Below are 24,776 nucleotides of genomic sequence, written 5' to 3'. Positions count from 1 at the left end.
ATGGCAAAGAGGAAGCAATCGGCAGCCCGGGAGGCGAAGATAGCCGGCTGCTGTTCCGGTGACGGCATCGCAAGGTGAGTGCTTGTTTGGCCTCTCGCCAGCGACTCCCTCCATCAACCTGAGCCCGATCTCGGGGCTGCCTTCTCTCTTCTGAAGATCTGCCATTTGGGTTTAGAGAGTTCAGCCTTCCTTTTCCTTCAGTTGTTGCAAGACCTAGCCAGCTTCCACCCCGCCTTCCCTTTGTTGCAATGTGTCTAAAAACTAGCCGCACCTCACTTGTTTACATTTACATCGCTTGTGGGGTGGGGAGGGAAAATCGCTTTCGGGGCCCTCTATGCAGACCAATCACGGCGCTCAACTCCAGAGCTGCGGCGGCCACCTGCTTGCCGGGAGGGGGTGAGTGTGGCTGTTGTAGGGCGAACGGAGAGCCACTTAATGGTAGCGGCTTCTGCCAGAAGCGATCTTTCGGCCCCGGCGTGTCTTTTGGGGAATTGGATCAGAGGAGATCCGCCACTGTGTCTTCCATTTCCAGTCTCTCCGAGAGGTGCGGAAGTTAGGGCTCTCTTTGAGAACTGTACTTTCTCCCTCGCCCTCGCGCCTTTTCTGAACTGTAGAAAAATGCTTCCGGTTTGGATTACAGAAAGGCCACTCATTTTTGGCGTGTGTGTGTGTGTGTGTGTGTGTGTGCATGTGCCATGTTTGGAAAATTTGAAAAGCTCACGTGAGAGCTGGAAAACCCCCCCCCCCCACACTTCCTTATAATTAAAGCGATCTTTGCCGCGCTCTCCAAGCTGTGATGTTCTTCAGAGATACTGGATTTCAGCTACCAGATCCTTTCTCATTATAGTCCTATGGGTTGGAGATTGTGGGAATAGAAATGCAAGACATCTGTACAGTAATACAGAATCACCCTCTATTTCAAGAGTTTACTGGATGACTCAGGAAAGTAATTAATAACAGCATGCTTCTAGATCAGCTTGGTTCAGATGCAGCTTTTCAGGCCAAATACAAAAATTCCTCCATTGTTGTAACTGCTTCACAATCCATAAGAGAAGCAAAATTATTTATTGTTAATTCATACTAACATAAAGCTATATCAGCATTCCATTTTGAGATGTGAGGATGATGACTTTCTCAAAAGCCTCCTTGATGAAAAAGATAGCTGCTGTTTCTTTCTTTGGCTCCTAGCCGTGTTTTCACTTCTATATTTGTCTAATACATTTGTGGGTTTTTTTTTAAAGGATCTCATATTTTGAGGAGGGATCAACAACATACTTCTATAGGGCGTGGTTAGATGTTTGGTTGTAATATTATCTTCTAATTCAGCAATCCCTAACCCAGTGGTGGTGAACCTATGGCACGTGTGCCAGAGGCGGCACTCGGAGCCCTCTCTGTGGGCACACGTGCTATTGCCCCAGCCTCGCCTCCCCCCACGACTCCCTCCTAACCAACCCCCTTGGAGGAGAGTTACCCCTGAGCCTGGCCCACGCGAAGCAGTGCAGCCAAGGACATGGCAGCCAGGCAGCGTAGACAAGACTCTGCCCTCATGCCCCATCGCGCGGGCAGAGGGCGTGGCCACCATAGCGCTGCTGGGCTGCCTGGGTGATCTGCGGTGGGCCCTGGAGGCGTGAGTGGCCCTGCGGGCAGGTGGGATGGGGGATGGGGTAGGGCCGAAGCGGGGGCGCAGCAGGGGGGGCAGTTTTTGGGCATTCGGTCTCTAAAAGGTTCGCCATCACTGCCCTACCCTTTTTGGCACTAGGGACCAGTTTTGTGGAAGACAATTTTTGCATAGATGGGGTGGTTTTAGTTTTGTTCACCTGCCCGCTGCTCACCTACAGCTCTGCAGCCCAGTTCCTAGTAGGTCACAGAATAGTACTGGTCCGTGGCCATGGGTTTGTGAACACCTGTTCTAGTTGTCTTCTTTGCACAGGATATTGCTGGCTGGAATAGTCAACAGTCCATAAAATAGACTCAAGATCTAGAAGGAACTCAACGGACTTGAACACTGGGCCCTATGTAACAAAATGAAATTCAGTAGTGAGAAAAGTAAGGTTTTACATTAGGCAAGAAAAACCAAGTGCACAGGTATAGAATAGGTGGTACCTGGCTCAATAGCAGTAACTATGAGAGGAATCTAGGAGTCTATTGGACGATCACTTAAATATGAGACAATAGTGTGTTTCAACCGCCAGAAAAGTCAATGCAATTCTAGGCTAGATTAGCAGAGAGATAGAATTAGGATCATGTGAGGTGTTAATATCGCTTTGTAATATCTTGGTAGGACCATACTTGGAATATTGCATCCAGTTTTGGTCACCACAATTAAAAAAAATGTTCAGACTCTAGAAAGAATGCAGAGAAGAGTAACAAAGATGATTAGGGGACTGGAGGCTAAAATATATGAAGAACAATTGCAGGAATTGGGAATATTTAGTCTAATGAAAAGAAGGACAAGAGGTGACATGATAGCAGTGTTCCAATATTTGAGAGTTGCCACAAAGAAGAGGGGGGGTCATCTATTCTCCAAAGCACCTGAAGGCAGGACAAGACGCAATGGATAGAAACTAATCAAGAAGAGAACCAACCTAGAAATAAGGAAAAAATTCCTGACAATGAGAACAATTAATCAATGAAACAGTTTGCCTTCAGAAGCTGTGGGTGCTCCATCACTGGAGGTTTTAAGAAGAGATTGGATGGCCATTTGTCTGAAATGGTATACAGTTTCCATATTAAGCAGGGGTTAGACTAGAAGACCTCCAAAGTCCCATCCAACTCTGTTCTTCTGTTAAACTTTAAAAGCAAAGTCTGCTAAATTCTGATGATGTCCTGGGCATGTCTGTGTAGATTTTGGGGCAGCAATACAGAAATGGGTTGTCATTCCATTTTTTCAGGGTGTTCTGCGATTCTCAAAAGGTCTCTCATTTATCAGATTTAGGTGTTGGGAATAGTATTTTCTTGTCTATATGATAACTAGAAAGATTTCCTGCATTAAAGTGATGAGTGGATTTATTTTGGATTTCTTTGCTCTCCACTGGCTGGATTTGGCCAACAACAGAAGCCCAAACAAGCTGAGATGCTGTCTGACTCTAGCCTTTTCATTTCTATCTTTGGTTCAGTGTGTGGTGCAAAGTCATAAAATAGGTCATTAAGTGACATCCTCTCCATGTAAGTAGAGGAACTCTTTAAAAATCCATTTAAAAACACATAAAGAAAGCATGGTTGCGCACAATATTTGAAGGTTGTTTTTTTTTTTTGCACAATATGCCAATGAGAAAAAAGGCCCTTCCTCAAATTAACGAGGCAGCCATGACTTGCAGAAAACTATTGCTCTAAAGAAAACTTTCCCAGGTTAACTGGGCATGTGTACAGTATGTGATAGCTGGCAAAACATTGCATGTGCATGCTCCTCAGAAGATCAGGTTCACTGCACACATCAAGGAAGGGTGTTTTGTTCACACTGATGTTCATAAAATACCGTCCAAATGTTTTGCGTAATTCTGATAACAAGAAATCTCTCAATAGATACTTCTCTCAGACACAGTTCAATTTAGTTATATTCCGAGGTCCAAATTAGAATGACAGATATAATTAAAAAAATTGCACCCAGGCTGACTGACATTTTTTTTAAAAAAAGAATAAAATTTCCGTATGTATTATTTAACTATGCCATTATGTCTATATTAGCTAAATCTAAAGCTAGCATGATGACTTAGTCATTTAACTTTGAATGAGTTTAATGAGAACCAGTTTTGGTGTAGTGGTGAAGATGCTGGCCTAGGAACTAGGAGACTGGGAGATCTAGTCCTGCTTTGGGCATAAAAACCGGGTGGGTGACTTTGGGCCAGTCACTCTTTCTTAGCCCAACTCACCGCACACGGTTGTTGTTGTGTGGAAAAGAGGAAAGATTATTAGGTATCTTCGCCACCTTGAGTTATTTATAAAAGTAATAAAGATGGGGTAAAAAAATCTAAGAAATAAAGAAATAAACCTATTGCAAAGCTCCTTGCAATAATGCGTTATCAATACAAATTCTTTGCGTTATTTTTAGCGCAAAATGAAAACCACAAAATTACACAGAATATGCAATCCCCTAACTCAGTACAAAACTTGACATAAGGCCATAAGGCTGGGAGGGCTCCACTGCTCTGCCAATTAATAGATCCCCTCTGGAGCATGATTTTTGTAATTCTGATTGATTTGGAGCATTGGGGAAACAGCCGATGCATGCTCCATTGTAGCTGCATATTATTGAGAAGAGAAGCTGCAACTCTGAAACATCAACTTTCTTAAAGCAGTTACTTCTTAAATGGTCAGATTTGCAATCTTTTTTTTGGTGGGGGGGTGCAGATTTTTTTCTCAATCCCTGGGGGCTCACAGTATTCTGCCATGCGAATGGATGGAACAGTGATTTTTGGCTCCCTCTCTATGTAGATGCAGTAATGCAGCTTTTGGTGGTGGAGTTTCAGCTTGGTGGTTGGCACTGTTGAATGCATGAAAGTAGGTGCCTATTCCTGACTTCAAAGAGCAAAAACCCTTTCCCCAATATAGTGATGCAGCCCTTAATAGAAGCCCTATTCACTTCAGTTGTAGCCCAAGAATGATTCTAAAGTCACGGTAATTCTCCTAATAAGTTTATGTTTGTAATGGGACCTGCAGGCTTGGATATGATACTTTGAAAGAATGGCAATATCTGGTTTTCTTACGTGCATTTTTGCTGGAGAAAATGGCTGGAAATGGCCTACAGTAATTTAGAATATTCTATGTTCTGCAGAAGAGTAATGTTGAAGTCATTCATTGTTCTAATTATAACCCACTTGCTTCTAGTCAAACCAGCCTGTAGGGTTCTAGATGTGGTTTCTGCAGTTGTTGCCAAGATGCTGTGGTTTTCCTAGACTTGTGGGCTCCTCTTTGTTACCTCTATCACCAGAGCAAGCCAAGAGCAAGCCATCTTCTACACAGGTCACTTTCTCATTGCTGAGGACAAACAACGATCGCTGAGGATGAAATTTAGAGAAATATGTTTTGGTTCTTAATTGATTATTGTGCCTTGTCTTTTTCTCCTCCTCTCCCCCACACTCCTCCCCCAAATGGGCAACATGCTCTGTCTGCTCCAACAGCTGAAATTATCTCTTTACAGCTTTCTCCAACCTGGGTCCCAGAACTGCCATCTCAGGATATTTTAATCCCATTATGAGCAATAGAGAAGCCTGAGTCAGAGGCGCGTTGTGAAATGAGTGGTCGTGGCCTGTCCTGGAAACTGTGTTGCAATCCTACAGCTGGAAAAAAAGGCTCACGTGAGTCAGCCAGGGAGCAAGTTGCAACAAGCCATCAGGATGGCAGAGATTTAATTTAGGGCTGTGTCTGGCTGGACCCCTGAAGGAGAAACTCGTTTTCTGCTTTCTTGCATTTGGAGTATCCAGAGGTAAGCAGTTCCCCTTTCCCTTAGGCCACTGCAGCTACCGAATCCTGACTGATGCAGTCCTAATGCCAGGCAGCATCCACAACCTTTTGGTTGGGATACAGTACTTAGCTCTCCCTAGTTGATGGGATCAACATTTTGATTTTGCCTATTTCTCCTGATGGTGGGTTCTCTGCTCCTCACCCGCTCCTGGTCTTTGTACCGCTCTCTTTTGTCTCTATTTCCTAGTCTTATTCTTTTGTCACTGGTGCTTTTTAGGACAACAGCTATCAAAAAGACCCCTGACCCTCCACCCATGTCCAGCCTCCCTTAGAAATAGGTGGAGGTTTGGGTGAATTAATGCCTACTAATGCAGCCATTTTGTCTTACAGTTTCTTCTGGAAACGGGACGATGTTTCGCAGCGAGGAGATGTGCTTGGCCCAGCTCTTCTTGCAGTCGGCTTCATCCTATGCTTGTGTTAGCGAATTAGGAGAGCGAGGCCTCGTGGAGTTCCGTGATGTATGTGCTGGAAGATTTGGGGGCTGCTTGGTGGGAAGACTAAACTAAGGGAGTTATAGCTGTTGGGGCTTTTAATTGCTCGGTGATTGCAAGACAGACAGCAATGAGTCCATGGGTTTCTTACAAAGTTGGTTTCTTACAAAGAAGTTGCTGTTCTTACAAAAGGAGAGGCTCCCTTTTCAAGTTTGTTTTATATATACACAAAGCTTGTGGGGCCACCAAATAAAAGAGATAGAAATAGTGTGTGCCTAGGTATCAAACAAGGGCAGGCAGGACAAGAAGCAACAGATGGAAACTAATCAAGGAGAGAAGCAACCTAGAACTAAGGAGAAACTTCCTGACAGTTAGAACAATTAACCAGTGGAACAACCTGCCTCCAGAAGCGGTGAATGCGCCAACACTGGAAGTTTTTAAGAAGAGACTGGATAGCCATCTGTTCGAAATGGTGTAGGGTTTCCTGCCTGAGCAGGGGGTTGGACTAGATGACTTCCAAGGTCCCTTCCAACTTTATTATTATTATTATTATTATTATTATTATTATTATTATTATTATTATTATTATTATTATTATTATTATTATTATTATTATTACATAGTCATATGCAGGCAACAGAAAGAATAATGGATAGTTTCATTTACTTGAGAAGTGGCTGTGTAGAAATGATCTCCTACATCCTACCCCTCTCCTTATTTATGGAAAAAGTTTGGGATTGCATGTTTTGTTAAGTGTCTTGCAAATGCATAGAAGAGATTGAAGGTAAGAATAAATTGGGTTTTAAAAAGAGACATTCCAGTTTTGGTGCCTAGTTCTGGGGTGGCTAAAGCATCTGCTCTATCTTTAACCAGACCCTCACAAGCTTCTGAATAAGCCTTTTTTATTTTCAGCTAAATCCTCATGTCAGTGCCTTCCAGCGGCGCTTTGTGGGAGAACTGCGGCGTTGTGAAGAAATGGAGAAAACATTCAGTGAGTAACACCTGCTTTGGGAGACTTGGTGGGGCTTTCCTTCTGCTGATGGGATTTTCACAGGGTTGACAATGAAACTTGGAAAGTAGAAGTGAAGTAAAGCCAGTAACATGTCAGCTGTATTGGTGAAAAGTGTTTTGTTAGTTTATAGGCTGGCAGAAATTGAGTTAGGCTTCTAGAGTTTAGCTATATGATATCAGGCATGTTATCAGGCTGTCCATGATTAATAAAGCAAATCATAAGACTCTCTTTTTATAATTAGAGACACATTAGATTAGTACATCATGAGACACTTTCAGCAGAAACTTTTCTAAATTGAATTATAACCTCTGGTCCTTGGCAAATGGTAGTTGGAATTTCTCATGCAGGCTGCTTTTTACAATTCAATAGCATGCAGTTTTCTTTAAAAGCTCACTTAGATCTGTTGAAAAAATATTGAAATATACCAAATCTTGATAACAAATTTCCATGCATGGCGGCATAAAAACATTTGGAATTGCCAGCCTATCCATTTTATTGTGTTTCTTATTTGGAATTGGCATCCTTATCCATTTATTATGTTGCTGATTAATTTGGGGAAAATAACCCACTTTTAAAACTGAAAAAAATAAAGCATAGAGAAATATAATAAGAAAACAATTTTCTTTTAGGAAAACATTCTGTATCCAGTCTCCATTTTGTAGTCACTAGTACCAGAGGTAGACAGAAGAAAAAACTGGGGTTGTATCACACTCGTTGTCCTCAGATTATAAAAACTCATACCTTTCTTCTGTAGGAGAGTGCTCAGAATTTAATAAAAATATAAACGGCAGAGAGTTTTAGGAAGTGAAACATGTAGGAAACTCCCTTCATAAATCTTATTACTGAAAATGAGAGAACGATTGTGGTTGTAACTTTGGTAGGCCAGTGCAACTCATCAGCTAGCAGGCTGAATGTAGTCCTCCAAACTGTTTGGCATAATGTTTTGGGTGCTAAGCCTGGGCACTATTCCCACAGTCAGCAGGACTTGCAATATACTGAATCTACTCATGGTTTGTTCAACCTATTGTTTTTCAAAGTTGGCAAGAGTAAGATGTGTGGTCTTGCCCCGCCAGCATGAATTCTGGGAGTTGAAGTCCTTGCAACTAAAAGTTGCTAAGTTTGAAAAACACTGGTTCAGCCTAACATTGGCAGCCCAACTTTGCCTCAGCTCTCCAGATTTTGGGTGATTTTTCCCCCTGCTGGCAGGGATTCACCTTCGGCCCTTCTGCATGCAAAGCACAAATCCTGCTGCTGGATTCCAGTGCTGGGTGAGCTGCACTGAACCTGCTGAAGCCCTTTTCTGAGCTGGGCTGAGGAAAATGTGGATTAAAACACCAAATCTAGGTTTGGGGCCTCTTCTTCTTCCTCTTTTCTCTCCAGATTTTTTGGCCCAAGAAGTGCAGAAAGCTGGACGGTCTTTGAAGCCTCCAGAGGAGAATCTGGCCGCACCCTTGGCCCGCGAGGCCCTGCGTATCCAGGAGCAGTCTGAGACCCTGTCACAGGAGCTGCGGGAAGTGAGCCACAACCGGGAGGCCCTGCTCAGTCAGCTGCAGGAACTGCGGGAGCATATTCAGGTGCTGCAGGAGGGCCAGCGCTTCACTGGTCAATTGGTAAGTTGATCCCTTCCTCTTCCTGTTTCAAACCTACCTCTCTGGTAGTCAGGCAAATTCGGGGACTTGGGGGGAAAAGAGGGAGCTGTTGGGGAGGGTTGTTCGAAGCCTCGGGTCTAAGGGATGAACAGAAGGCTGAGGGTGAAACACCTTTTGCTAGCCAAATAACCCAGGGAGAGTGGGAGGAGAACTTCCGTGGCCTGAATCCTGGGTTGTCACGTCTACCAGCAGGTGCTGCCCCTTGATTCGCCTGTCCGTTCTCGTGCTTACTCTGAAAGAGATCCTCTGCTTAACCCCACCGTGCTACACCGCCCTGACCTCAGAATCAAGTGAGTGGAGTTGGGTGAGGCTTGCTTGCTCAGATAAGGAATATTGGTGGAGGAGCTGTGGAGCTTGCCGACTCTTCTCTCACCTGTTTCAAGGGATCATGGTTATTGGATTGAGAGTGTTTTGGGGGATTCCTTTCATGGAAGGGATGGGGTACTCCTGTACTCTGAAGGGCACTTAACGTACATAACATAATGCAAGATGTGCATAATGTTGCCTTGGGAGACTGAACAATCGACCTTCAAAATTTAATTTAGGTTTTCTCCCTTTCACCCTGTCCCTAAAGCTTTGTGGCAGGTGTGATACATCCATGGCGGGTGAATTCCTTCGAACGGCTGTTGTGGCGTGCATGCCGTGGCTACCTTGTTCCACATTTCATAGAGATGACAGAACCCGTTGAAAATCTATCCACGGTAAGATGGAATCCAGTAAGAGGAAAAATTGGATACGTTGGCTGGGAATGGTAACACACTGAGGCTGTGGCAGTTTTTCTTAACCTTGCGCCTTCCAAATGTGTAACTCCCCTCTGCAATTGAAAACAATAAGGATACCTCTGGCTGGGTTACAGGGCAAATGGCTGCAGGCAACCTAGAGAGTCTAGCTTCATACAGGGGCGGTCACAGAAACTAGCGGTTTTGTTATAGTGAAGCAGTGTACGTTTGTTAAGCCATCAAAGTCTATCCTTTCCTACTTCCATCTTTGCCCTCACGAATGCCCACAGTTGTGAGATCCCAGATGGGTACAATTAGATTACAGCAGCAACTGGTGAACCATTGGAAGACCTGAAGAGCTAGGTCGGGGACAGACCACATAGATCAGTGGTTCTCAACCTTTTTAATGCCGTGACCCCAACCGGTCGTAAGTTGAGGACTAAACCGGTCGTAAGTCGAGGACTAAACCGGTCGTAAGTCGAGGACTAAACCGGTCGTAAGTCGAGGACTACCCAGCCGGTCGTAAGTCGAGGACTTTCCCTGCCCGGGAGCGCTGCGCATGCGTGGTTCCGCCCCCTGCGCCGGCCGAGGCGTATCTGGCAAGCGGCAGAGACGGAGCAGGCCGACCACCAGCTGGCCCAGCCCAAGGGAGGTAAGGCACCCGCCGGAAAAGGGGGAAAAAATGGCGGACAAAAAAAATGGCGGACAGCCTTGCTTGGTGACCCCCATGAAATGGTCGATCGACCCCAAATGGGGTCCCGACCCACAGGTTGAGAACCACTGACATAGATCTAATGTAGCCATTAAGAATTGATGATACATAACAATCAATTGATGGGCAGGCAGAAATGCAATTCAGATTGTCAATACATTTTGTGGCTTGCCTTGGAAGAAGGCCCCATTCTCCTATCCTTCCTACTGTGAAGGCTTCTGAGCAATTTGTCTTTTCCTGTGTAGGGGGAAAGCATCACCTGGGTCATCTTCCTCATCTCCTACTGGGGTGAACAGATTGGGCAGAAAATCCGTAAGATTGCCAACTGGTGAGTGCTCTGGATATTGTGTACTCCCTCTGTTGTCTATGATGGGTGGTGGTTGTTCTCACCTCTACTGTTGTCTCATCCTGCCCCTGGGTTTACCAGTGTTTCTTCTTTGGTGCAGTCCAGCCCCCTAACCATATCATTCATAAATATACAGATACATGTAAAGTATATGTGTACTTACACATACCTTACATTTGTGGTAGTAGAGAGGGCCCAGAGAACAGTGCTGATAATAGATGTAGTGGAAATAACAAAATTTCCCAGTTTAATCAAACCATACATTATACTGGTAGTCCCCATTTAGTTACTGCCTCATTTAACAACTGTTTGCAATTACAACAGTGGTGAAAAAGTAGTTTTGCAACCATTCCTTGCATTTACAACGTTTGCAGGTTTGTCTAGGCCAGACATGTCAAACTTGCGATGTCACGTGGCGTCGCGCGACGTATCAGGACTGTTTTGCCATTGCCGGCAATGGGGTGGGTGCGGCTTCGTGTGACGTGTCCGGCCTGCGGCCCAGCAGTTTGACACCCCTGGTCTAGGCAGTCCTCGTTTAGCGATCACAACTGGGACCAGCAACCCAGTCGTTACACAAAGTGATCACTAAGTGAAACTATGACTGTGCTAATAATCTTACTTCAGCTTTCCTTTGCTTTATAGACCCATGAAGGTCGTAAATGCAACGATTTATTATATGCAATTGTGAAATAAGGACTACCCCTAAAGCAAAGGAAAACTGAAGTAAGATCATAAGCACTGTTGCATTTTCAGTTAGTGACCACTTCACTTAACAATCCAGTTGCTGCTCCCAATTGTAGTTACTAAACAAGGAAACCTACGGTTAAGGGTTTGAATTCCTGTGTTGGGTAAAGTGAATACAGCCACTATTGCTTACTTACTTAATAGTGAGACCTGTTTTTCCATTCCAAAGTTTTTTTCATGATGTGTTCCTCCACGGATGTGGTCTGGCATCATTCAGATATTGCCTCTTTTCCCAGAGCTCTGAGGCTCTTCCCACTAGCCGTGCTTGTCAGTTTCTCAAGAGCTTCTACTTACCCAGCTCACCCTCCCCATATGCATATCTGGCTTCCCCATAAGCAGTCTGCCACTGACCTCACTCATAGTGTGTTGTGTTTCTCCCCAGCTTTCACTGCCACGTGTACCCATATCCTGAGAATGAGGCTGAGCGCACGGAGACCTTGAGTGAGCTGCGAACTCAAGCAGAAGATCTGACCATAGTAAGGATTCTCTGCACGATTGGGGCAGAGGAAGTGTGCAGGAGGCAGTGGTGGATCCAGTCCTTTTTTTTCCCCAGGGAAAGAAAGAAAATTGAGAAGTCTAATAATGGCAAATTCTACATAAATATTGTCACTTCATTTTTTCCCCTTCAGATTTGTCAGCAACTTTTTTTCAACTTTTTTGACGGCAGGGCACAAGTTATATATAGCTGGAATCCTTCAAGGATTTGCAAGATTCCTTTGTTCTAGATCAGCATGGTGCAAAGTGGTGGCATTCCTCCATGAGTTCCTCAAATCTCACAAGTTTTTGACATTTTAAAAATGTTATTTTTTGAAAGTCATCGGTGCTTTTTGGACATCATATTTGTCTACGACTCCTCTAAAATGCTGGATTTCTCCTTCGTACCAAATAAAAGATCATTCAAAAACTCTCTTTTAGTTTTTGAAATGCAGAAGTATTTTCTTCTTCCGTACTATTTTTACCCGGTCTGACTGTCCTTCCCCTTCCTGCCCCACCCCAGTTCTCCTGTTTATATTCCTCACTTCTTATAGTAAATTCTTTCCATTTCTTTCACTAATTTATAAATGCAATGAGAACGTTTGGGGCAAGATAATCAGTTTTAAAAAGTGTAGATATGGTGAGGTCAGAATGGGAGGACAATGTTGTGTGGGAAATTTGGTTGTGGTGCCAATATTTTTTTTCTCCTGTTTTTAGTTTTATTCTCTGTTTTTACTCTTGGTATATGATGTTTTATTCTTTGGGTGTGGACCACCCAGAGTTTTGTTTTAATGTTTCAAATGTTTTGAATAAATGAATGGACAAATGAACAAATGAATCAATAATCAAATGAATAAATGAACAAACAGGACTGTGCTTGGATGAGGCTTGTGCATTTTCTAGACTTAAAGATTGCTTTGAACAATTGCTGCTCTGAGCATCTTCTTCCATTGCTAATTAAATAATGTTAACTTCAAATCACTCCACTAATGAAAGCTGTGAATTTGCCCCCAAACTCTTCCAAACAGGTATTAGGCCAGACGGAGCAATATTTGGACCAGGTGCTGCAAAAAGTGCTTTCTGTTCTACCCGCTTGGCAAGTACAGATCCAGAAGATGAAGGCGATCTACTTCATCCTCAACCAGTGCAGCTTCAGCATCACTGATAAATGCCTCATTGGTGAGGTTTGGTGTCCTGTCCGTGACCTTCCTGCTGTGCAGCTGGCCCTGCGCGAAGGATCGGTAAGTGCCGCTGGATGCCCGTCTGACCTCTGTTCTCCTCTTGCCGTCCTACTTCTGCCTTGCCTGAGATGCTGTGGACCATGAGGAGAAATGTATTGCTTTTTCTCAATCAGACGAATGCATTCCTCTTTGCACTCAGAGCTAAAAGGAAATCGCTTTGGCTTATAGCAGGGGTAGGCAACCTTGGCTCTTTTATGACTCGTGGACTTCAACTCCCAGAATTCCTGAGCCAGCCATGCTGAGGGGAAAGGGAGACTGTTTCCAAGCTGAGCCATGCTGGCTCAGGAATTCTGGGAGTTGAAGTCCACGAGTCATAAAAGAGCCAAGGTTGACTACCCCTGGCTTATAGCACTAAGAGCTCCCCCCCCCCAAATGTCGCAGGGTTGGTGCCCCTATTCTCAGATAGCTGGAACCTGCCTTCCTCTGGGACTTACCATTGTGACTATCCTTACTCAAGCTGAGTTTTGGTAGGGAGGTATCTCCTCTGAAAGATTTTTTTTTTTCAAAAGTATAATTCTTTAAGCCTTGTGCTCTTAAAGCAGGGGTGTCAAAGTGCCGGCCCGTGGGCTGGATGCGTCATGCCGAACCCCCGCCCACCCCATTGCCGGAAAAAAATGGAAAAAAAGTCACGATACGTCGCGACATGTCACGTGACGTTGCGAGTTTGACAGCCCTGTCTTAAAGCATGCAGATACTTCTTATATGTTTTGGCTACATAACAACCAGTACTTAGTGAACTGAGATCGTTACTAATATGTAATTAATTTGCTTTGCCCTTTCCCCTGTAGAGCAGTAAATTTAAAAAGTGTTTTTTTAAAAAAATAGGTTTCTAGTCCTCGTGGGTATAAAAGAATGCTTGGAAATATGTAAATAATGTGTGCTAAAATTTCAGAAGCTAAAGAAAAGGCTGAAAATTTCCAGTGGCTAAGAAATGTGAATTCAGGGACTTGCATAACTCCTGGCTCCTCCTTGTAGGTTGCAGGTAGCATCCTTGTAGCATGCAGGTTTCAGAGCTGTGACTTTCTGACATACACCGTCCTAGATTATTTTGAGATAGGACTTCAAGCTTTCCAATTAGTCCACAGAGCTCTGAATTGTGAGAGGTAGCAAAAGGTAATAATGGAAAATAATTAGAGTTTGTAACCCTGGAAAGCCTTTGACTTCTGAATCTTTGGTACCCATCGCCTTTAATAGTCATGATGACTAGAAACTTAATTTTTATTTTGGAAAGCAATAGCTGAGTAGCGGCCTCTGCAAAGAGACAATTGCACTTGTCATGGTGCACTTGATTTAGTGCGCCAGATTCTTTTAGGATGGGTCGCAATTTGCCCTCAGGTGTGTACTTGGGTGACTCATTACTCTGCAGTGTAGAAGTTGAGCTGCTGCAAACCCGTTCAGAAAGAGACAGAGGAGAAAAACTGTCCAACCTCAAGTACATCCGTTGCCTAAACTGCCCTGGGTGATCCCTTTTTTGTCCCTACAGCAGCGCAGTGGTTCTGGAGTGGAGTCCTTTGTCCATCGGATTATCTGCACCGAGAATCCCCCGACTCTCATTCGCACCAATAAATTCACTGCTGGCTTCCAGAACATTATTGATGTCTATGGAGTGACCAGCTATCAAGAGATGAACCCAGGTGAGAAAATGTGCTACCTCCCTCATCTCTTTACCCTTGAAGGTTTGATCCATTGCTTGATACTGCAAGTTGCAGTAACAGCTATGACACGCCCTCGCCTCCAAACAAGGGACGGCCACGTGGGGAGTAAAAGAGAGAAAAAAGCCAACAGGAATAAGTGTTGGTTTTAGAGAATGTATAAGCCTAACAGGATGGCATATGAGCTGATGTGATGTGTCGATTATTCTCGATTCTTTTATGGTTCCAAAAAATAACCAAGGCAGGGATGGTGACAATCTGGGCTGATTTAAGCAAGAGGGCAAGTAGCTGTGGGGCTTCCCTTGGGCTTCTCTGCTAATGTCAGCTCTCCTTTTCAGCTCCTTACACCATCATCACTTTCCCTTTCCTCTTTGCCGTCATGTTTGGGGATGTTGGCCATGGACTACTGATGTTCCTCTTTGCCCTTTGGATGGTGCTTTTTGAGAACCGGCCTGGCATGAAGAAGGTGGAAAATGAGGTGAGCCCTGGTTGAAGAAGATCTTTTTTCTATGGAATGTGCACTTTAGGTAGATGGAGAAAGAAGATAATCGATTTCTGCCAGAGATCTGGAAATAATTTTAGAACAAGTTCATCCCCTTTTTTCCCTTAAGGACCACAAGATGATGCTACCCCTTTTTTAAATCCTAAAAAAAAAAAGGGGGGGGAGTTAGTTCTGGTTGGCAGATACCCTGGCCCTAAGTTATGTCTCCGACCAATTGAGAAGCTGAACACTTTCAGAAACTAAACATAATACTGTACATGGGCTCCTGGATATGTTCCCCCCATGCATCGTGTACACTTAATGTTACCTTCCCTTATCAGATCTGGCAGATGTTCTTTGAGGGCCGTTACCTCATCCTCCTAATGGGTGCCTTCTCTGTCTACACCGGTTTCATCTACAACGAATGCTTTGGCAAGGCAATGGCCATCTTCCCCTCTGCTTGGAGTGTCGCTGCTATGGCCAACAACTCGGACTGGAGGTACCAAAGGGCCTGTCCTTAAAGCCAAAACTCTCCCTCTCCTTGGGGCGGGGGACATAGTCACCACCTGAAACTCTTCTTTTCCTTACAGCTCAGACTACATCATAGAAAGCCTTTCTCTAAACCTGGACCCCAATGTCAGCGGCGTTTTTAATGGTCCCTACCCTTTTGGGATAGATCCGGTAAGCTGAGTGGCAATTTGAAACAAGTAGTTATGTGGGTTATTGCTGCTTGATGTGTGCTATAGTATATGGAAAGGAACTAGGCATATTTAACCATGTTGAACGAATCAAAAGTTGATAGGTTTCCATTATCTTTCAGCTGATCTGAAATAGCTGACTGTGAGGATTTCAATGCAAATATTCAATACAATGTGCCTGCCTTCCTTAGTGATATCCTGCCTTTCCTTCAGGAGTTCAAGGTGGCATATCCTCCCTCCTAATTTTCTTTCAAGAAAGGCTGAAGACTTTGCCTTTGTGGTGAGAACTGGCCTCAGGGAACTCCACTGACTGTTGAGCATCTTGCTGCAGTGTTGTTGCTGCATCAATAATAGGTGGATATATAACTAACTAACATGCAAAATGCCTTGATTCAGCTAACAGAAGTAATTCCTCACTTAGTCATTGAGTTTTCTTAGTTTTTTTGGCCCAATCAGGCCCAGTCTGTATGGCAAAGATAAAATGAGGGAAGACCAGCATATACAATCTTTTAAGCTTTCATAAGAAAAAAGGAATGTAAATGCATTAAATTAATAAACAAAACTATAATTTGAACAGAAGAATATGATAGGGGTGTAATAAAAGGTTCTTAATATAGTTTGAATGTTAATTTTGCAACATATTTGAATTTCTGTTGTATTTATTTTAAATACATGCTGAATATTTAACCATGACAATTTCCTAATATCAAACACCTGTGCAGGTGTGTATTGGACTATAACGCCAAGCAAATAATTCCAGCATTCTGACAAGGAATTCTGGGAGATATAGTTCCAACTCAACTAAAGGTCAACAGCTGGGAGAAAACTGATTTAAGACAAAACAAAATTAATATCAGTTTCATATCTCACTGTAGTCTTGAAATTAATTCAGAATTGCAGTTAATTTTAGGCAAATATGTAGTCTCAGATTTAGTTTGGGTTATCATATGCATTTGTAGATATATTTATTTCCATTCCCGTCCTTTCTTTAAATGTACAAAGATATATTTAAGAATGCTGCCATCTTGGCATCCATATATTGCAACCAATCAGTTGTATGTTTGATGGAAAAAAAATCTTTTTTCAGTCCACGTTGCTCCTTTATGTAGAGATGATACTTTTATATCCAAAGTCCAGCTGTAAATAAGATGGAACCAGAATTAAAATTAATTGGGTTTCTCTCCTGCTTTCCTTTTATTTTTTTCCCCCTTCCCAAATCTGAACCGGCTCTTGTCACTGCCATGTGTGGGATTTTTTGTCTTCCTCTCTTATGAGCTAGATCTGGAGTCTGGCTGTTAATCACCTCTCCTTTCTAAACTCCTTCAAAATGAAGATGTCTGTGATCTTGGGCATTTTTCACATGAGCTTTGGAGTGTTTCTTGGCATCTTCAACCACATGTGAGTATCCAGTTGATGTACCCCTGCTTGGCCAACAAAGGGGGTCTTGGAAATTCTACTTTGATTACAATCAACAGAGTGGGTTTTAAAAGGGAGTTGGATACAATTATGGAGGGTAAAACTGCTAGTAGCTAGAGATAATGATAGCTATATGGTACCTTCTTTTCCTTAGAGGCTAAGGAACATAATGGGGATTGAGCTGCTGCTTCCCAAGAGGCATTTGCCTAATCAGTGATATTGGGCTGGATGTGTCTCTGATGGTTTTGTTGATGACTTCTCCCGTCTGTCTGGTTTGCAGCCACTTCAAGCAAAGATACAAGATCCTATTGGTTTTCCTTCCAGAGATCACTTTCCTTCTGCTGCTCTTTGGCTACCTTGTAATCCTGATATTTTACAAATGGTTTATGTATGATGTTTCTAACTCCAAGTTCGCCCCTAGCATTCTCATCCACTTCATTAACATGTTCCTGTTTTCAGAGAGTGGTGAAAATACTGCGCTCTTTAAGCAACAGGTAACTGCTTCTAGCATCATATCCTATTTTTTTTATTCCCTACTTTAAAAGTATTCCTCCCTTTAATTCTCCATTGTTTTTCTTCTTGCCAAAATCTGTTGAATTGAATGGGATAGGACAGATACATAATTCAGAAAATTATGTATCCAAATAACACTTATTTGCTCCAAATGTGCACATTGTCAGATAATACAGGAATAGAGGAAGCTGCTTGGGGATAAAATGTTCCCTTGAAATTTATTTTTCTTTGATTGGGTTATCATTCACATTCCTAAGGCTGCCAAATGTGTCAGTGACTTTGGTGGCAAATAAAATTAAACATGGGAGTATAAAACAACAAGCAAAAACAGAAAAAGAAGATGGTTTTCCCAGTAAAAAACTACTCAGATCCTTCAGATAGGAAGCCTATGTCCCACCCTAATCCAGAGCCTAGGAAAATCTCTGACGGGTGCTATTTGATAGAACAAGACTGACAACAGGAAAAAAAAATGTGTTCAGGGTCCAATTGGATGGCATTGCTTAACAGATGGGATTTTACAGAGGGGGGCAAAAACTATAGGAGAAAGGATTACTCATAAATTCTCTATCTTCAGATAATCCCCTCTGGGTCCACCCAGGTCTGATAATTATGCGTAGCAACTTGGCCTCCTCATCCACAACCAAATTAGCCTTGTAACATACTAAGATGGCTTTGTTCTATTCAATCATTGCTATTCATCTGCATTTTCTTTTTAATGCTGGATTTGTGACCAGCTTTTTTGAGAAATGTTATTTGAGGGGAATTTTCTGTTCAAATGGTGATGGTGGTTTCACAAACCAATTCATCATTTGGTTTTGTAATGACCAATGATGTGCACACGTCAACCAGAGATACAAAGCCACAAGACCTGTGGAAAAATATTTTTGGAAATAGTTATATTTTGAGAACTTGAACATAAATGTAATTCTAGCTATTGAGAGCTTTTGGTACTTGTCAAAAAAACTCAAGTTTATGCATATTCATATCCAAATTGCCAAATCTCACAAGATACTCTCATCCTAAAATCTTATACAATCTAGTGATATTTCAGCTGGGAAGGCTGAAATCTCATGCAATTTGGCATTGCCATGAAATTTCTGCCATTTTATTTTTTTAATAATTAGTTTTGGGCTTCCACAGGTGCCATATGAGGATGCTGCTTACTATTTTAGATGCTGCTTTCTTATTTTTGCTGCATTTTAAATCTGTCAAGGAAAATACTCAAAAATGGAACTAAGTAATCAAAATATTATTAATGCCTTGTTTAATATTAGGAACATATTCCCTTTACTGGGTAGTACACTTTCAATCTTACTGTGCTGGTAACCATTTTTTTTAACACAATTAAGTGGACTGTAATACTTTGAGGGAAGCATTGAATGGTTTCCTAGTTTTCAGCTAATAAAACAATTTTCAGAGTCCTATTTTGGTTTGTTTTGTTAATAAGACAATATATAATAATAACATGATTAGAGTGTAAAAAGATCCTCATCAATAAAGTTTCATAGGATAAGAATTGAAATAAACTGTGAGAAAGGGACAAGAGGGTGCCTGTACTTGTCTTTGCTCTGGTGCCTTGTTCTAATTGTGAGATGCAACTCAGAAAAGTTTTTTTTTTCATTCCTGTAAAGTTACTTTAATTTTGAATTCTTTGAGATGGGGCTGCAATAACTACAATTGTCCTCTTGCTCACTACAGATAGTAGTGCAGAAGGTGTTGATGTCGGTGGCTCTGATCTCTGTGCCCATCCTGTTGCTGGGGACACCCTTATATCTCAGGCACAAACATCGCCAATCTCGGGTAAGAATCACTCCCTGGGATTCATTTAGGATTGTTGTACAAACCCGGTTCCCTAGTTCAGTTGCCAGCTATGTGGATTCTAAGACTTTCCTCTCTTGGGCCCACCAGTTCAAGGACTGAGCCGAGAAAGGCCTTTAATGAACACTGAAGCATCCTCCAAGATGGCGTATGCCATTGAGGAAGATAGCAGGTTCAGGGGGAGGGGACCTTTTGCTTATATATATCCTGGGTGCTAAATCTGTGGGATATTTGAGAAGCCTCTTCTCTGACAGTTGATGTGTTCTGGGATGTTTGCAGCACAATCCTTCCACAGCAGGAGAGCGGCAACCACTGCTGAACTCACAGGAACGAAAGGTATCTGTGAACATTGCTGAAGGTGACGTGGATCACATGGAAACCAACCAGGAGGAGGAGGAGGTAACACTTTTACTTTAATTTGGTGGTGATGGCCAGAATTTTGTTCCGTGACCTCCCTCCCAGCCATTTGACTAGTACTTTGTGCAGATTTGCCACAACCTGAAGACTTTATTTTCACTTAAGTGACTTTTTTAGACATGGTAGGAGAATAGAAGAAAGGCTGAAATTGATGAAATAACCGAAACAACCAGCATAGAGAGATACATCAGTACTTATGTTTTGAACAGAGGGATGCAGACAGCAATGTCTATAAAAGTTGCAACTATGACAAAATGAAAACAAGTTTGTCATGATGGCATTGCGTAAAAGAAGCAACTTCATATCTGTGCCCCAAGATCTTAAGTTTATAAGTACATATGCCATGACACTCGTGCCATTTGCCTCCCAACATTATTGTTGTTTTTTTTAAAGCTACCTTCTGATCTGAGACTGGCTCTGTTCACCAGTCTCTATTTGCTGTCTTCCTCCCCTCCCCTCCCCTCTTCCTCTCCCTCTCCTTTCATTTCCTTTCTTTGGATTTTGGACAAAGCTCCAGGGGGAGGGCGTTGAGCATAGTTCAGAGCACCTGGCTAGTCCTCACTGCCACCCAATTCTTTTCCATCTCTCCGATAGTTTGACTTTAGCGACGCGATAATGCATCAAACAATCCACACTATTGAGTATTGCCTGGGCTGCATCTCGAACACGGCCTCTTATCTGCGTCTCTGGGCCCTCAGTTTGGCCCACGCACGTGAGTTCCTGGGGGTGGGAAGTGAGGGAATTAGAGGAGGTTTTGGCTGCAAACATCTGTGCCAGGCTGATTATTTGGTTGGCGAGAGTTTTTCCTGAAATTCCTGGGAAAGGTGATGGCGGTTGGGTTGGTGTATTGCAGCAAATCATCGTGTGCTTTGTTTGGTTTTGGTTTTGTATAGCATGGCTTATGGCGTTGATTGTTATATGAAGCCAGACAAACATGATTTACTCAACAAAACAAGGTTAAACAAACTGAAGGTCTAGGCATCATGTAAAATCATTGTGTGTGAGAAACTGGGTTTTCATAGTGCGCTAACCCATTATTTGCTAAACCATGGTCAACAAAGTAGTCAACGTGGTTGGCCAGATTTACACACGATATGCCGTAAACCAGGGGTCCTCAACCTTGGCAACTTTAAGACTTGTGGACCTGAGGAATTCTGGGAGTTGAAGTCCACAAGTTTTAAAGTTGCCAAGGTGGAGGACCCCTGCCATAAACAATATCACAGTATATATATATACAGCCAGTGATTTGGCCTCAAAATTAAGTCTGATTAAGATGGTGCATGCCCTTTCTGCAAAAATTCCTAGCATGCAATAGGGAGAGAATTTGCCCCTTTGTAATCTTTGGTAACTTCTTGCACTTATTCCTGTCCACAGAGCTCTCAGAGGTCCTCTGGAATATGGTGATGAATACTGGCTTTCAGCTGAAGGGCTACGAAGGCGGGGCTGTCCTTGTACCTGTCTTTGCTTCGTTTGCAGTATTGACTGTGGCAATTTTGCTGGTGATGGAGGGACTCTCAGCTTTCCTGCATGCCCTTCGTCTTCATTGGTGAGACATGTATGCTCACACTTGCATGGGAGAGGGATTTGTTCTGTCAAACACAAGAACATTTTGTGTAAATGCTATTCACTTATTCCAGGGGTGTCAAACTGCCGGCCCATGGGCCGGACGCGTCACGACGAAACCGAGCCCACCCCATTGCCAGCAATGGGGAAAAAGCTCCGATACGTCGCATGATGTCACATGACCTTGCGAGTTTGACATGTCTGACTTATTTGGCTTGGATTGCTAAGTGCCTCTATGCTAACATTTAGGAGTCATAGAGGTGATAAATGATTCCCAAAGAGATCAAGTCTTTGATCCTGGATGGGTTGTTGAATCTGGGATGACACAGCGCATCTCTATTGGAACTGGATAAAATTGGGGATAGAGTTGATCTTGCTAATCCTAGACTGACCTGTTCTGTATTTTTCAGGGTGGAATTCCAGAACAAATTCTATTCAGGTACTGGGTACCAGTTCAGCCCCTTCAACTTCACCAGCGACATTTGGATCTAAGGGGGAAAAAATGACTGCTTCTCTCCAGCAAGGGAATATTTAGTGTGCCATCCTGAACTAATGGGCAAAGCTATCAGCTTATGTTGCTTTTTTTTTTTAAACTGACTCTTGCTTCCCCATCTACTGCTTGTGACTTCTATCTAGGCAGAAAATGCACTAGCTTTTAACAGCCTGTTACAATTAAACCGAGATCCTGTGCTGACTCACACATGAATATCAGTATTTAGGCTGATATTATGGAACTGAAGGAACAATCTTCCAGAGCTGTGTTTTGAATCTTGCCACATTGCTTGCAGATCTTTTGATACATAACCATCTTATGTATATTTCTGTATCCTGAAAGCTCTGGTGAGAAAAAATGGTAAAAGACCTTAAGGAAAATTAGAATACAGGAAACACTGAAATTTGATCTATTGGAGCTACAAGGACATTGTCCATTTGTATCACTCATCTGTGTAAAAAGGGACCGGTTTACTTACTTAGATTAGTTGACAAGAGACCTGGCCAAGGGACTTTTTAAATTACTTTCTGCAGAACTGCGCTAGAATTTTATTGGGGGGGCGGGGGTTAATGTCCAGGTCAGCCTCAGAAAAAAATTCTTGTGACAAAGAACTCAGGTTGATGCTGCATCTACCAAAATATGAGGTGGAGGCAGATCCAAGCCGTCAAGACAGACTTGATCTAAAGCACAGTTGACATGTTGGGGGTTAATGCAGGGAAGTGGATTGAGATGTTGGCTGTTCTTTCTGTCTTATGAGCCCAGCTTACGGGCTGTTAGCAAAGCACATTAATGGAACGTGGACCAGAGAGGAGGCAAATGGAAACAGCACCTCTCCCATGTAGGCCAACTAAGCTTAACTTTGCCAAAGGCAAAAGAGGGATTCTTGGCATGGAGTGTACTACAAGCTTCCTTCACATTGAAGGCAGAGAGGCCTCAAGAATGCATCGAAAGCTTGTCTCACTCTGTCACATCCTCCCCTTAAGAGGACGGTGCATTCAATAGGCCAGGTAGAATTCTGTGCTAAAGACATTGAAATCCTTATCCCTGTGGCACTAACTCAGCAACAAAAATAAAACTCGCTGCATTTTTATCTCTGCCTGGAGAGCATTTTGTAGTCGCAAGATTTACTTGGGATTTCTGCTTTGCAGATTTGGACATGGGATGGGTGTGTTTCATCAGGGTTGTTGTGTTTGGAGGTGGGGTTGAATTCCTTAACCGTTGTGGGCTGTTTCAGAGGGGTAAGGAGCAGAATCAGTTATGAGCAGGTGGCCAGAATCTCAGTGAAATCCACTTTCCATTCCTGTTTTGAGTTCCGCTACACCTTTGAGAAGAGGTTGGTTTCGTATTGGACTACATCGTATCTATGTATAATATAATTATTTAATATGTAATTGAGGAAATGCTGGGCAACTCTGTTAATCTAGGGCAGGGGATAAGCTATAAGTATCAGTTGGGCATAAAAAATGCCATCCCCAAAATGCCTTCAATGAAGAGGAAGTTGTATAATGGGCGAAACCTCCTGGCAGGCAGTGTCATAAAAAGCATCATCGGGAGATGAAAGGGGTTATTTAGGAAAGTTTGATCTGAACTGGGCCAGGGGACAGGGAATGGCTGCTCCTGCTGTCTCATTGCTCATAACCACCAGCTGTGTAAATGTTGAGAGTATGGAAGCTGGTTGCCCGGTTGCTAGGTAGGGCATAAGGGGCTGCCCCAGTTCGAGCTCCCACGTAGAAGCTGTGATAGGAAAGATGCTTGTAGGGCAGGGCCCCTGGGGCTTCATTCAAGGGTCGTTGTGCAATGCATACATCTGGGAGGCTGGCTGATGTCACCAGAGGTTGATGCTGGAATTGGGAAGCTTCTCTGAGGATGGCAGGAGGAAGGTGGTGATTGCTGGAAAACCCTAGAAAGAGAGAGAGAGAGCTGTAGAGAATAAAAGCTATTAACAGGAGCCCTCTTCCGTTTCTACACAGTGTGACACTCTTGAAATATACCTTCTTTGCTGTTGCTGATCAGAGTGGGGAAGGCAAAACCTCCACTGAGGAAACCACATCCAGGGAATACTGCTAGCTATATGATTTCACTAAGACCTAGGATCTCAGGAGATAATAGTGTGATTTGCATTTTACTATTTTTAAGTTGTTGGAAACTAGCAATTTAAATACTGGTTCATTGTTTGGTCCAATGCATTCTCTTGCTAACAGTTAAACTTATTAAACTTGGAGAGCCAGTTTGGTGCAGTGATTAAAGACACAGGAATATAATCAAACTGCCTCGAGAAAAATGTATGCAAGTCTTTGTTGATGTTGATTCTTCTCTTGCTTGCTAAATGAGAAGATACCAAGGTAACTATTTACTAACTGTGGAAGCCATAATCTTCAGCTTTCAGTAGTTTTCCAGATATTGCCTAGGCATTTAAACATTTATGGTGCCTTTATGGTACAGATCTTTAAAGAACAAAGTTCAAGTTTTCCTCTGAGTTCTTTACCTAATAATTAACTGCTTCAGCAAAAATTTGGATTAGATACAACTTGATTATAGCCAACCCTGGAAGCAAGCTTAATGGAATGAACAAAAAGCAGCTAATTTCAGCTTACAATGAGGGCAGTATGAAAGAAGACAGCACTTACTCACAAAAACTTTATAAAACAGTTATGTAGGAAGTCATCTAGCTTCATTACCTTAAACCCCTAAACAGAGATTAGTAAACCATAAAATTTCAGTGTTATGGGATTGTTGGTTTTCCTAGTAGGCACGTGGATTTAAGACTGCTTTCCTGTAGATTTCTCCATTCTAAACTGATAAATTAATTTTTCATCTTACCTTTCTCTGGAATCTCTTGAAGTTGGGCTAAGGAGGAGGCATTCCCATTCCGTGATAAACAACTCAGTAGTTGCCCTGAGGATCCCGGCCTATGCACATACAACATAACCAGTTAAG

At 42.8% G+C, this 24,776-nt stretch overlaps 1 protein-coding gene across 1 annotated transcript; it reads left to right on the top strand.

Annotated features, from left to right (window-relative positions):
* On the top strand, nt 1–22,911 carry TCIRG1 (T cell immune regulator 1, ATPase H+ transporting V0 subunit a3). The gene is made up of 22 exons (XM_015822791.2): nt 1–74; nt 4,446–4,497; nt 5,308–5,422; nt 5,791–5,918; nt 6,804–6,882; nt 8,284–8,513; nt 8,745–8,842; nt 9,127–9,253; nt 10,229–10,311; nt 11,456–11,549; nt 12,576–12,788; nt 14,272–14,422; nt 14,779–14,918; nt 15,263–15,420; nt 15,512–15,602; nt 16,899–17,017; nt 17,316–17,529; nt 19,247–19,348; nt 19,646–19,765; nt 20,378–20,495; nt 21,158–21,329; nt 21,757–22,911. Exons 1-22 carry the CDS (start codon nt 1–3, stop codon nt 21,836–21,838), a joined length of 2,760 nt encoding a protein of 919 aa, XP_015678277.2. The 3' UTR covers nt 21,839–22,911.
* The last annotated feature ends 1,865 nt before the right edge of the window (nt 22,912–24,776 follow it).

This window comes from Protobothrops mucrosquamatus, unplaced genomic scaffold (genome assembly GCF_001527695.2).
Source record: "Protobothrops mucrosquamatus isolate PMUCROS unplaced genomic scaffold, P.Mucros_1.0 scaffold1676, whole genome shotgun sequence".
Taxonomy (NCBI): domain Eukaryota; kingdom Metazoa; phylum Chordata; class Lepidosauria; order Squamata; family Viperidae; genus Protobothrops; species Protobothrops mucrosquamatus.
This window is presented reverse-complemented; position numbering and strand designations above follow the sequence as displayed.